General features: G+C 40.7%; 1 protein-coding gene and 1 long non-coding RNA gene across 2 annotated transcripts in view; one reads left to right on the top strand and one right to left on the bottom strand.

Moving 5' to 3' along the window:
• Positions 1 to 13,659, top strand: part of LOC141803522 (uncharacterized) — a 29,565-nt gene that overhangs the window by 4,387 nt on the left and 11,519 nt on the right. The window contains exon 2 of the long non-coding RNA XR_012599571.1: positions 12,900 to 13,117. This is a non-coding gene — a long non-coding RNA (uncharacterized LOC141803522). The remainder of the gene's footprint in view (positions 1 to 12,899; positions 13,118 to 13,659) is intronic.
• Positions 3,575 to 12,322, bottom strand: prdm1b (PR domain containing 1b, with ZNF domain). The gene is made up of 6 exons (XM_074687441.1): positions 12,152 to 12,322; positions 8,793 to 8,912; positions 7,244 to 7,484; positions 4,846 to 5,777; positions 4,601 to 4,729; positions 3,575 to 4,141 (listed from the first exon to the last, which is right to left on the bottom strand). The coding sequence occupies exons 1-6, from the start codon at positions 12,320 to 12,322 to the stop codon at positions 3,575 to 3,577; spliced, it is 2,160 nt and encodes a 719-aa protein (XP_074543542.1).

Below are 13,659 nucleotides of genomic sequence, written 5' to 3'. Positions count from 1 at the left end.
AGGTATGTGATTACATGGCACGTGCAAATGCTCACACCACATCACAGCATGTTAGTTAGAAAACATTTTCTTTATTTTCTCTATTTTCTTGAGGTAAGGCGAACTGAACTTGACTGTTCTGGATGTGTTTTTTACTCTGAGTCGTCTTAAGCTGGCAGTCCTCTTTTGGTAAAAAAAAAATTGAATTTAGAAATTTGTTCTTTTAGGGTTTTTATTTTGGATTTTAAAAAAGAGGGGTCAAGAGAAACAAAGACGGTGCCTACCACACACTGAGCTGGTGTTTAATTTGTAATTGACTGTTAGGATACCAAAGCTGGTCTATGATAGTTATTTTTGTGACAAAGCTTTGACGACAAGAAGCTAAAATTACATCGCTGATAACGAAATCTCTGACAAAAGTTAGGTTTTCAAGACAAGACTGAAATGCTAGTATTGACTGTTGGCCAACTGTGCGTCTGCTTTGGCTAAAGATGCTTAATTAATCTGATAAAAAAATTAAGACTACCTTTGTGCACCTAATTCTGTGTTTCCTAAATCAACCTGTCACTACTGATACTGTCATCGTCTTGGCTTAGCCACCTGAGTGATTGTAAAGTATCCAACAAAAGAAACATTTTCTGTTTGAATTGCTTGGTATAAATTGTAAACCATATTTTTTATATTTTTGTTGGTAGCCCAGCCAAGGACTTGCAACTAGGGTGATGCTGTGTTGGTTTTGGTTGTTGCCATATTTTTTAAGCCCCCCCAAGTAATAACACACCTCCACTTGGGAACCACTAAGCTAGGCTACCAACAACAATGCAAATGTGTTTATTAGCAAAATTTGTAAAATGTTGCTTTACAGGTTGTATATGCTCTGTACCGCCTTGATACCAGTAAAAAAATGGCTAAAACATATTTGAATTATGATGGTTAAGACTAGGCTCAAACTTAAAAGGGCAGAAATGGCTAAAAACCATCTCTGGTTTAAAACTAAAAGCCTTTTTCTTCTGTCTAAAGAGTAGGACTGAATCTAAATAGTTGCTAAAACTAACACCGACCAGTGTCATATCCTTCAAGCTATACTGCTAGTTTCTGTTGTTTGACATGACCCGATTCTGATCTTATTAGTTTTGGTTTTTCAATTTTCATTAGTCATTACCATATGTCGGACAGCCATGATATCCATGACACAGAAAGGCTGATTTATATGTATGGATAAAGTTTGAAAGTTTGATAGTTGTTGTATCACTTGCCTAGCTTAAATGTTATAACTGTTAAATAAATACTACAGAAAGAGAAAAAATGTGGTTTAGGTGAAGTGCCCCTAAAATTGTTCAAAATGTTTGCAACCTGTAGCTTTTATTTCTATTTAAAGTGCTTAATTGAACAATAATGTAAAGATAAAGCTGACAGCCTTTCAGAGGAAAGAGATTTCCTGTCAGCAGCTTCACTGCGCACATTAAAGGTCTGAGTCGTTTTAATTCTGGTCAGTGGTGTGTGGGTGTTAGCCGTGGGGTTCTCCCCCACAGCAGAGATCACAGGAAGAAATACTACAGAAAGAGGAGTTGATGCGTAGCGAAAGGAAATAGAAAGTGGATGAGACCCAGAAAGCTTGAGAAACTGTGATAGAATTACCGTAAAAAGTTAGAAATGCTTCGAGTAACTTTTGCAGAGATTGTTCAAATTAAAACCCTATTTAACGTTTCATAATTGTTGGGATGTACCTTGCTTGCCCATGAATGTAATTCAGTGGTGTAGTTCAGTCACAAGTATTACAGGGCCGAAACCCTAACACCCAACTTCTGCAATGTACTTACAGTAAGCATTATTCATTCATGCCCCCTCCGTTTTGAATTCTAAAAAGTAAAATGACAAGATAGCAGAAGTACATTTGGTCATGTTTGATGATTTTGTAACAGACTGTATTCAATCAGTTATTTTTCTGCTACATCGGTGACTGATAAGTTTCATTTCCTGTATTTTCTAGGAAAACCTGAAAAGTAAACCAGTGAGGGGCACAGAGTTTCTGACTCCCTGAATTATATTTCACAGCATGAGAAAGGTGAAGGCAGGATGTTCTTTCTCAGCCTGTCTCACAGTTGAATGACGCTAGACACTTTTTGTAGAATGTCCCCATTTCTGCAAATCTGGTTACCCTTTTCATAAAGCCAGAGGTTTTCCCATGTGAATGGCATAATGAAAAACACAGAACAGTTGATGTATGTAGAAACAATATCTTTAATATGCTACATCATGTATATATAAAAGTATCAACAAAATAGTCTCTCACATATAAATTTTTAACATCTTATAACCTGTTTCCAAAAATAAACTACATGGACAAACATATTCAACAAGAAAAAAGAAAACTACAACGTGACAATATGGGTACATAACTGGCTCAGTAGTTAAACTGTCTAGAAAAAAAATCCTGCCTTTTTATTCAGCGCTAAGTGACAAAAATAAATTAAAAATGTGCCTTTTGTTGCTAGTTACTGTTGTCCTGTGCTGAATATGAGGTTCTTGTGTCTAAATAAGTTTGGATGCAGCTCACGCTTACAAACATCAACGGTAAAGCTTTTTGTATGAGAAATGGTATAATTAACATAGAAACAGTGTTGGAGTGCAGTAAAAGAGAAGAGAGCCCTTTTTTGAGACAATTAAATGTTCTTTGTTGTAATACCAGTACATAAGAGGTTTTTGCTATTGTTCTTGCTGCTATTTGGTTTCATTTAGAACAGTGCATGTTTAAAACATTAAAATACTATTATTGACAGACTAGCTGTAAAAAGATGTTGAAAAAGTGGTGAATAATGCTTTTTCAAAAAAAAAAAAAAAAAAACACCTTCAAGCCCTCCATTGTCACAATATGTTGAATAGTGATCCAAAATGACAACACTACTTTTTTCTGGTCTTTCATTATAATTTGGCAATTGCTTATTAACACAGTTTCAGGTTACCTGATTTTTCCCTTTGTATCATAAATAAATAAAATAAAATAGTTGCATAAAGTTGAAAAAACAAGAAGGGGATTTGTGCTTTGTAATACATATTACAATTTCCGTGTACACATGCACCCCAAAGCTCAAACACACAAAATATAACAATGCACAGTAAAGACTTATCCACAGGTTTATGCAACATGACTGTTCCTGAGTCTCACTTTTGATTTTCCAAAGAGGTTCAATCTTCTTGGAAATGTCAACACATAAAAAAACACTAGCAGAAAACACAAACTAAGTAAAACAACTAAATAAATAGACAGCTCAAATTGCAGAAAGGTAATAAGTTAAAGCACAGAAAAAGCAAACACTTCTCTACCTGAGTGAAAAAGTTAAAATATTTCACAGTTTAACAGCATCCTCCGTGTTTTTATTTTCTAAACTGACTTTGTGAGAAAGTACAATCACTGAATGCCCTTAATCAGTCTTTGGATTGCTCTTATTTTGGTGCTGCGCTCATTGAATTATGGAGGTTTAGGTTTCCCTTATGTCCTTAAAGGACAATGCAGGAAGCTTTATTTGGCGACATTTGTTTTCTTGGTTGATGGCGTGCTATAAGTCTTTTTTATTTCCCTTACTTCGATTCCCTTTCACTGTCCTTCAGTCTTTACTGTTGGCCGTTTATGTAGATGAACAACACTGGCTCTCTCCTGATAAGGTGTTGATGGGCTGTGGTGTGATGTGGGAATTGCTGGTTGAGCAGTCGGTGCATTGATAGCAGCCGTCAGAGCTTTCAGCAGGATGGTAGCCTCCCTCTGATCCTCTTTCCCGTCCCCTTCCAACGTACGAGCCAACCAGCGCTCCACAGCCTCTTCCACCTGCAGTGCTGATGCCGCCTCTGTGAGTGTGTCAGCCTCTTGACTTGCATCAAACCTCTCCACCATCTCTTTCATGTGTGCGTTGATGGGCGCATTTGAGTTAGCCAGGCAGCAGCTGCGCTGATGTATGCGGAGGGAGAACCGATGGAAGAAGGTCTGGGCGCAGAGTTGGCAGCGGTAGGGGCGGTCACGGCTGCTGTGGAGGCGGCGGTGCAGTTTGAGGTGGATGTATTGGGTGAACTTGGTGTTGCACAGCTTGCACTGATAAGGTTTTTCCCCAGAGTGGAGACGTAGGTGGGTTTTCAAGTTGCTGGTGCTACTGAAGCGTTTGTGACACACCTGGAAAGCATGAAAATGACAGGTTACCAATCACATGGCTGTTAAGCAACACCTTAAGAAAAGTCTGGAAAAACTTGGCAGTGCAGTATGATGTCATCTTATTGAGTCTGACAGTAAGGTATCAGGGTTGACCATGTTATTCCAGTTGTCCTAAGTACTTTCATTAATCATCAGGGACTACCTTTCTTTCTTTGTAGGACCAGTTCTGTCCTTGCAACACTCACGCCCACAGAGTCACACAAGCAAACAAAAGCCTAAAGATGCGATTACATGACAAGGTGGGTAGTGGCTTGATGAAAATCAAACAGACTATGTCTGACCAGAAAAGTAAGTGAGTCAGAGAAGGTGGGCTATTGTTTTTTACACTCTTTATTTTACATTAATGCCATTATGAAATCAGTAAAGACCTCAGAAGACAACAAATGTTAACACCCTCTCAGGTTATGATCTGTAACATACCTGACATTCATGTGGCTTCTCCCCTGTGTGGACAAGGTGATGTTTTTGGAGGTGGGCCAGCTGAGTGAAGCTCTTTTTGCAAAGGTTGCACTGGAATGGTCTCTCACCACTGTGCACCCGAAGATGGACCTAGAATTACAGAAACCAAAGATGATTGGTTAGCTTTAGTGTGACATTTTTAGTTCGGGAATTGAAAAGACATCAAAATGAACTATATTTGCAAAAGATCAGATTTGAAGCTGTACCTTGAGGTTTGAGAGTTGTCCAAAAGTCTTGGAGCAGATGTTGCATTCATACTTGATCTTTCCGTTCTGCTTCTTCAGAGGGTAAGGCAGGGACTTGTGGCCAGGGCCATTGCGTGATGCTGTGTTGGTTTTAGTTGTTGCCAGGCTTAAATTCATGGCTTCCTCACAAGCAGAGGGTGACCGCTCAGGAGACTGATTCTGACTAGCAGGCTTCGGAACAGGGGAAAGCTCTGGGGTGGCTGGGGCACCTCGTGGTGGGGACACATTGGGTGTAAGTTCTTTCAGACCACCTTGGGGGGATGGAGGATATGGAAGAGACACTGGAAGGAGGTTTGGCTGACCAATTGGTGGATACGGGAGTCCATCTGTGCCCAGATAGCTGCTGTATCGGAGGGATCCTCTTGATGGCAACATCCCAGAAAAGGGAGGGGAGTAGGAAGGGAGAAGGAGGCGAGGATAGTGTGAGCTGAAGGGGGGAAGGAGTTGGTAGGCAGGCTGGAGCGGTCTGGACTGAGGGTAAAGTGGGTAGGATGAAACAAGGCCCTCTCTGTGCCCATAGAGACCATGGAGGTGAAGAGGAAGACTTCTGTGTGAAGATGGAATTGAAGGATGGTGATCAGACAGGTATGGGTGATTTAAGCCCACACTTGGCTCCCTGGGATCAGGCTGAGGGGAGGGAACAGTTTCTTGATGTTCAGGTTCTCTATCAATCGACTCCTCCTTCTCAACTTTCTTGCTGAAGTCCATGATTTGATCATCAGGTGTGTCGGGCGGGGTGTCTCGCTCTAACATCTCCACGTCAATCTCATTCTCACCATCTTCATCCCGCTCCTCTTTCACCTCTCCTTTAGTTCTGTTTTTGAGCCATGTCCCCTGAGGTAGGCGTTGTTTCGTGTACTCTGGCTCTTGGTCTTCATCAGAGCTTGCATATTCTGCAAGAAAGGAAATAAAGATATCATCAGTCACATGTCACTATACATCTGCCCACACAAGGCACTCCCTCTTATGGTAAATGATAGTAGTTTCAGTTTTGACATGACTTAAATCATACAGGGCAGGTTTCTGTTTGTCAATCAGTAGTGATTTAGGTGTGGGAGAATAGGTTCGTGGTTGAGCGTGTGGGAGTCCATGTGTCATGTCATATTTGAGCAGCTGTACAGCCAGTTTCTCAGTTTCATTTGTGAAACCTTTTCTTGGTATAGCTGTCTTACCGTATTGGCCACAAGAAAATGTGAAACATCTCTTCCTTTTTTTCCTTCTCTGTATCTATCTGAGAAAGCCTTTCTTGCTTAGGTTCATCGCCATTACTGGATGTCACAATAAAGGTCATCCTGTAACAAGGCCTTTGTATGATATAGCCAATTGTATTTTTGTTGTTTTTTTTACAGGAATTTTTTAATAACCTTTCTACAAACCTTACTTTTACATTGTAGAGTTTTGGCAATCTAAATTTAAACCTTGTCTGAAAATGCACAAAAATTGCTGTCTGTGTTTATGTATTTTCAGCTCAAACTGTTGTGACTACAGGTGGCTTAAGTAGTGTACCACTACCTGAGCAGCTTGACTTAAAGAAATAATAAAAAATTGAGTTAACAAAAAATATCAGCAGTTGTCAAGAACTTAGATGAATAAGGAAAGGTGACACCTTGTAAGGTGCTATAAGTTGATAAAACAATATAATTGTACTGCCTTTGCATTAGTCACTAAGATGAATGGAACTGCATCTGGTAAATCCAGTTGGCATGAGTCACTAGACTTTGTGGCAGCAGAGAATCATTCAGGATGATGAGGGAATGACTTGCTGTTCTACTAATAGCTGACAACAAATGAGTCATAAAGGTACTTTGACCAGGCATTATTCCAGTTGAGTTTCTCTACTCTCCTGAAAATCATACGTCATGTACCACATCTATTCAGATAGAGATTTGTTTTGTCTTTGTGAATGATTATCTTCATTATCTAACATAAATATTTGGATGTGTACGGTAAACCAGACAGAAATAAATAACATTACCCCGGCTTTCCTGTTGATAAGAGATAACATCAAGTTAACAGAAAGCAAATGCAAGGTCTTTAGTCACCTTTAAGCAAAAGAATTTTTCCTGATTACTATCTTCTACTGACGTCTGTTTTGTTGTAACATTTTTTGTCAGACATAGATCTAAGCCTTTTATCTTATCAGTTCTTGTATTCATGTTCTGTCTTACCATGAAACAGCTGAAAATCAGCTGTCTCACTCCCTCAAATCAGAAGTTGAAGGGTTTTAGTTTTGTGTGGAACACAACAGCTTTCATAAAAAATTCCATGCAAATATGTCAACTTCTACCTCCTCAGTGGAAATGACCATCACATTTTTGACACAGGATGATAAAGAATATGCCACTCCTGTTGAACTCACTTGGTTTGATGTCAGCTTGTTGGCTGCAGAGTCTCTGGGCAAACTCCTGGCTGTACCACACCAGCAGCTCCTGATTGGGCTCTACTGGCCGGATGGTGTAGAAGTAGACGTCCCTGCCATTCTGACATGCCACCAGGTTCTGCTCGGCTACCGAGCGGGCTGGGTTGACATAACGCATCCAGTTGCTCCTGTGCACATCGTAGCCATCAATAAAGTTTTGGAGCTGGCCACCACAGTAAATCTGCAGGAAAAGAAAGAGGGGATTTGAACATATTTGTAGAAATTAAATCAGTTATTACTGGTTGACTACTCTGTTGTAAGAGCATCTGTTGGTTTTATTTCACAAAACTCAGAAATATATTTGAATTGCTTTAAAATAAAATATAAATAATAAACTATATACATATATGTGTATATAAACTTTAATTACTTCAAAACATTTACAAAATACAGTCCAAATAATTACCTCTGCCATTAACAGTTAAAATCCTGTCTCCTCTTTGGTTAGTTAAAGTTTATTCGGCTGTCCTGTTCTGTGTGTCCTGAGGGTTTCACTTGTGTGTGTGTTTATGCTTCCCGAGCGTGGAGGCGTGGCTCATAGTCACTCCCCCTCACTCTCCCTTTTTCCTTCCTCTTCTCATTTTCTCTTTCCTTTCTTCTTAGTGTTAATATATCCTTAAGTTACGGTGTGGTTCTTTGAAAACCTTTAACTTGTAAATTTCATTATGCTCATGTTCATCACAAAAATATGTGCGTCTTTTTAAAGCACAACGAAATGGAACTGTCGGCTTCTTGGCAGCCTGCCAAAAAAACACAAGGCATGCAGTTGGCAGCACGCCCTCCCTCTTCCAACACCTATGATAGCGTAATTACTTGAGAACGTCAGACTTTCACTACTGCATGGCAGGAACACCCCCTCACAGGTTTACAGGAAACAAAAGCCGGAAGGAAAATACGTGGGACGACAGCAAAAAGCCCTTTTGGGAATTGACTCAGCAGAATATAGAATTTCCTGAGTGACACAAGGGACGATGTTTGGATGAGAATAAAACAAGAAGGCATGGATAAGATGTCTAAAAGGGGGAAGATCGTCTGAGTGTGTGTTTATTAGACAATAGTCCCTTCCTTTTCTTTGTGTGTGACACATGTCGCATACACAAGTGAGTGCCGGTAAAGCTCTGATGACTGTGTGAGAGTGAGTGCATTGTTACGTGCCACCAGCATCAACAAGTTCCTCAAAAAAATTGACCAAAACCCCTGAGCGCCACTGCAATCCGTGTGAAAGCTTTTTCTGTTTTCTTACTGACGTATGAATTGAAGAAATGATGTGAAACTTTGGTAGCTGAACGACTGGTTTTTTTATTTTTTATTTTTTTTTTTGTTGTTGATAAATATAGAGGAAGGTGAAGACATGACTTGTGCTTTTCCTTACAGTAACTCTAAGACTGTTTCATAACATCTACAGATAGACTTCATTATGAATGTAATCCCCACAATACAGGACTGTCTGTATACATCCTACATTTGACATATGTGTAGTTTTCCTTACCCTCCAGAAGTATTTCCTGTTGGCTTGTTTTGGAACGCTGTCTTTGGTGTAGATGTCTCCTTGGAGGGGGCCGAAGCGAGTCCCCTGAGGAATGTATTCTTTACTATAAACACCCGTCACCTTGAACAGAAAACAAAGAATTCATTAGATCTACTTGAGCCAGCATGTCATATAAGGATAATCTTTAAAGCACAATTTGAAAATGATTTCCAGTTTTTTTTTTTCTTGTTTGAGATCTTTCCATACATTGCCTCTGTTTATGTCCCAAATAATGATGGCCTGAGTTGTTGTGGAGTTGTTGTCACATTGACCCAGACAATCCTGAGCCACGTTAAAACCTACAAGGTGACACACTTTCGTCACTAATAAGTTAAACGAATAAAGAGCATTACACTTTCTCTGACCTACTCCACTGATCTCTGACCTGCTGCCCTCGTAAACAGCAGAGAGACAGGAAGCAGTGTCACCTGATTGTCGCAAGATTTTGATGGATACAGGACTCGGATGGTGACTGTTGCATGAAGTTTAATAATACTAATTCAGTAAAAATTCTGGTTGCATAAAAGCCCTGAGGCATCCTATAGATGTGGAAACTGGTATTTCCTAGTAATTTGTCTTTTAAAGGCCTGTCCATACACATACTATGAATTGCAAAACATAAACGTGGTATTTCTTCTATACCTTAAGAAAATTGCACAAGGACTTAAGATATGACTTGGAGCAAAGCCAGTCCTGTTTGACAGGTTTTAACTCATTTCTGGCCTCATGCGTTTTTTTTTCTTTTTCAACTTTTGTCAGCAAATTTTAAGTTTGTTAAAATGTGTGACATAACATTGCCTTTTTTGGCTTTGTACAACAGCTGTAGGGTTCACACTTTCATAGAAAGTGCCAAGGCTTGGGGTCAAGCCTCCTCAACTCACACCCAAACACACACGCCATCAGGCAACAGCATCTGCCATACACACAGCCTCTGTGTCTTGAGGAGCTTTGTGTTCAATCCTTACATGCCCCCCCACCCCCCTTCCGCTCAAATCTAAACACACACTGTTAATTCCTGCCATTGAAGACTTATCATTCAAAGTTATCCTTCAAGAGATTTTTAAGTCCTTCTGTGTTAACTTCAGTCGTTAAAAATCTAAAATAAAAAACAGGTGAAGGTGGATTTTGTGAATGATGGGTAAGTACTTAATTAGAACAACAGGTCACTGAGGGCGGTAGGAGTGTGTGTGTGTGTGTGTGTGTGTGTGTGTGTGTGTGTGTGTGTGTGTGTGTGTGTGTGTGTATCTTGAGGCGACTGAGGTGATTCCTGGATGCGATGAACCAGTGTGACAGCAACATTGTGCTTTTCTGGTGTTGCGTGACTAACGAATTGCTGTGGCCGCTTCTGCTGCTTAACCGCTTTAGCCAGGTTGGGAGGACGGGAGCTGGGGGGTGTCAAAGAACTGAAGAAAAGACGATGGGCGTTCTTAAATGAACCCACGCTATCACACTCCTGGACGCCCTCCTTTTTCTGCTGCCCTCCCCCCAATTCTTAGTCTTTTCTTAACCCTCTCAGAATAGCTCTTGTGCCCGCCAGGTCGAGGCATGATGCCTGGCTGGCTGCCTGGCCTCAACGAAAGTTAATCATCTGGTTTTAACCTAAATCCCCCCCCCCCACCCCATCACCACCACCTCCTCTAGCTACTCCTATTTCCTGCACCACATCTCTCTTAACTCCCTGCCATCCTATGCATGCCCCATCTGCCACGTGCCCCTTTTGTTCATCCTTGAAGTACCTGGGCTTTTCGAACAAAACAGAAGTCATGTTTGGAAGAAATACCAATGACTGAGGATTGGTAAGTCTAACAATGATCCTTGAAACCAAACCCCCCGCTCAAGAAGTAGGACTCTCTGTTTCCTTTCAGACTCCTGTGTTTACTCATCTAGACCTACAGTCACCTGTGTTAAAAATTCCCTACTGGCTGGGATTCTTGATGACTGTGTGGACAGTGCCTTAAGGTGACATGTGCACACCATCCCATAAAACCACACAAAGGAGTGGCTGTTGTGATTATCACTGCAAGAAGTAAATTTCCCCGGCATTTGAGATGATCTTCAGGAAGGAAAACCACTCAAAGGCCAGTCAAGGTGAAGTAGATTTACTGACAAGCATGTGAGTGTGGGCTTGTTTTCAAGTCACAATTCTTATCTCATATCTCATCATGTGCAAATAAATACACCAGCACTCATATGTTTATCATCAAGTGTTGGTTTAAGAATAAATATAAATTTATTGTGTTTTTAATGAAAATTACCAAGATCAAATTGGGCTGCATGAAGTGTGAGCTTGTCAAGTCAGTGTAAGATGTGCTAGCTTGTAATTAAATGACAGCATGGGGATGCAAAAGTATGCCTCCTTATGCATGCTTTTCTTGTCTGATAGCAGTAAAGGAGGAAGGCACGAGACTGTAAGACCAGTGGAAGAGGAACAACAGCAGAAAGTGTTGCCTGCATTGGTCCCTGACAGAAAGAGGAAGGGGGGGGGGGGTGTAAGTCAACCACAAGCAGCAGAGTGTCTAGCATCAAGTACAACTACAAAAAAAGTGTGATATCTCTCCTTTTTTTTTCTTTCCTTTCTTTTTAAGGTTATTCTCTCACTGGCAGAAGTACAGTCAGTCTAAAATTTTACCAGGAGCTGTGATGACAGTACTTTGACATGTCCAGGCACATACCTGGCTTTATTGTCAGCTGACTGAAATAGCCCAGAGATATTACAGCACACTTACTGACTCACATGACTCACACTAGAGGTAGCAAGGTGAGTGGATTGTAAATAAAGGAAAAAAAGGGAGATGGAAAGTCTTATGCAGAAAGATCACCTGGAGGACGGTAATCTGGTTTCGCACATCAGTGTTTGTTTTATCCTGAGTATCTGCTTGTGTTGTTAAATGTGAGGAACGGGAGTCACACAAGGGCTCAAAGTTTTTAGTGACATGATTGAAGTAGTTAGCCAGAAGACCCTACAAGGCCCCTGACCTCAAGCTGTCCCACACGCACACACACACACACACACACACACACACACACACACACACACACACACACACACACACACAATAGTATGTGTGAAGAACTCATTAGTCAGCAGATCCTTTGTTCCCAGATCCCAAATACAGATGGTGTAACAGAATGTTATGTAATACAGAATTAATTTCTTGAAATTTTAACACAGGCTTTATTTAGACAAAATCCAAGACCTAAAGAAGCAGCAAGGGTAGTGATCCATGTAAGGCAAAGTAGAAGTTCAGGTTTTAGATTCAAGTATACAGCTTTAAACCTCTAGAATCAAAAACCCTCAAAGGTAACTCAATAGCTCTTACCTCATTCTCTGTGCTGTATTCAAATGTAAGGTTGCGTGGGATGGAGGTCATCGCTTTGGGGAGGCTGAAGCTGGGGTCCGACACCTGGTCTGGCACAATGTAGGTGCAGTTCAAGGCAAAGTCCACCTCCCTCCATCGGCTCATGTCTCCTGATGTGCTGTCCAGCTTCATCTTGTTATGAAATATACTGCCGGTAGATAATGGATTCAAGCTTTTGGATCTTGCTTTGGTTCAGTTTTGGTTCAGGTTGCTTTTTGGTTTCAAAGTACTTTGGTTGGGTAGGGTAGGTCCCTTGTCTTAGGTACGCCGGTTAAAGCTCAAGATCTGGAAAATAAAGGGAAAAAATAGGTTTTAGAGCAACAGAAGTGAATGTTTTTATTTGAGGTATTATTTCAATTTATTTAAACTTGAGGTAGATGCTTATTCTAACAACATTACTACAGTTAGATGTTTAATTCAAGAAATCTCATTCATTATTCTGATAGCAGGTCCCATTCATGATGCACCGAAGTTCATTGACACTCTTCTTGGCAATCTTCCCAGAGTTTGCCATTCAGTGTGTGCTTCCATTTTTAATGAATCCAATCAATCATCTTGTCTTTTCCTGCTCATTCCAAAAAATCTCTTATACAATTTGTATTTAAATAGAAAGAGAAAAAACTTACTTTCACATTCATTTAGCTGTAGGATCCTCATCTCTTTGGCTATGCCATTCCTCGATTTTGCTTTCTCCTCTCTTTTCTTTAAGGGGTCCTGTCTGTTAGATCCTTTGGGTATCCGCTCCCACTGTGTCCACTCTGTCATCAACACCAGAAACTCATGAGGCTGGATTGCGCCAAGCTTTTTTAGCTCCATGCCCCGACCAATCACAGCCCGCCATGGTCATGTGATTAAGCTATCGGACACACAACTGTTGGCTTTGGACAACAACATCAGTGACGTTGTACACTTGGCCAGCAGCAAGTGGTAATGCTTACACATGTACACACACACACACACACACGGGGCCACGCGCACACAAAGAAGACATGTTAATGAATGAATAAAAGAGGAGCAGATGGCTGGCCTGTTGCCACTGAAAAACACACTCATAGACTTTTGCTTGGTTTGGCACTTAATGAGCAATCTGCTGCCACTGTATCTCCTTGACCTACATCTTGCTGCACTGTAGAACATCTTTAAGACCCAAAAGACCCCTGCCACACAAAAACATTCCATCCAGAGAAAATAATCCTGTCCTATATATATATATATATTTATAAAAAAAATAGTTTAGACTTTAATGTTTACACTTTAGAGCTCAGCTGGAGCTAGCAGAAGGGGAGCAAACAGTTTTTAACAAAGAGTGATTTTTAAAAATTCTGAGTCCCTTTCAGTGATACACACTCACATGTGCCCTGTGCTAATTTGAGCCATGTCTCAGGTGCAGATGTAGGCCAGGTCATACCAGCACGCAGGGAAGAGACTTAGACACCTGTCTCCTGAGCGTCCCCTTTACTTTCAGACAC

The sequence above is a fragment of the Halichoeres trimaculatus genome, unplaced genomic scaffold (genome assembly GCF_033239565.1).
Source record: "Halichoeres trimaculatus isolate MK-OKI-2021-1 unplaced genomic scaffold, fHalTri1.1 fHalTri1_scaffold_14, whole genome shotgun sequence".
Lineage (NCBI taxonomy): Eukaryota > Metazoa > Chordata > Actinopteri > Labriformes > Labridae > Halichoeres > Halichoeres trimaculatus.
The sequence above is the reverse complement of the archived record's forward strand: the minus strand, read 5'-3'. Positions and strand labels throughout refer to the sequence as shown.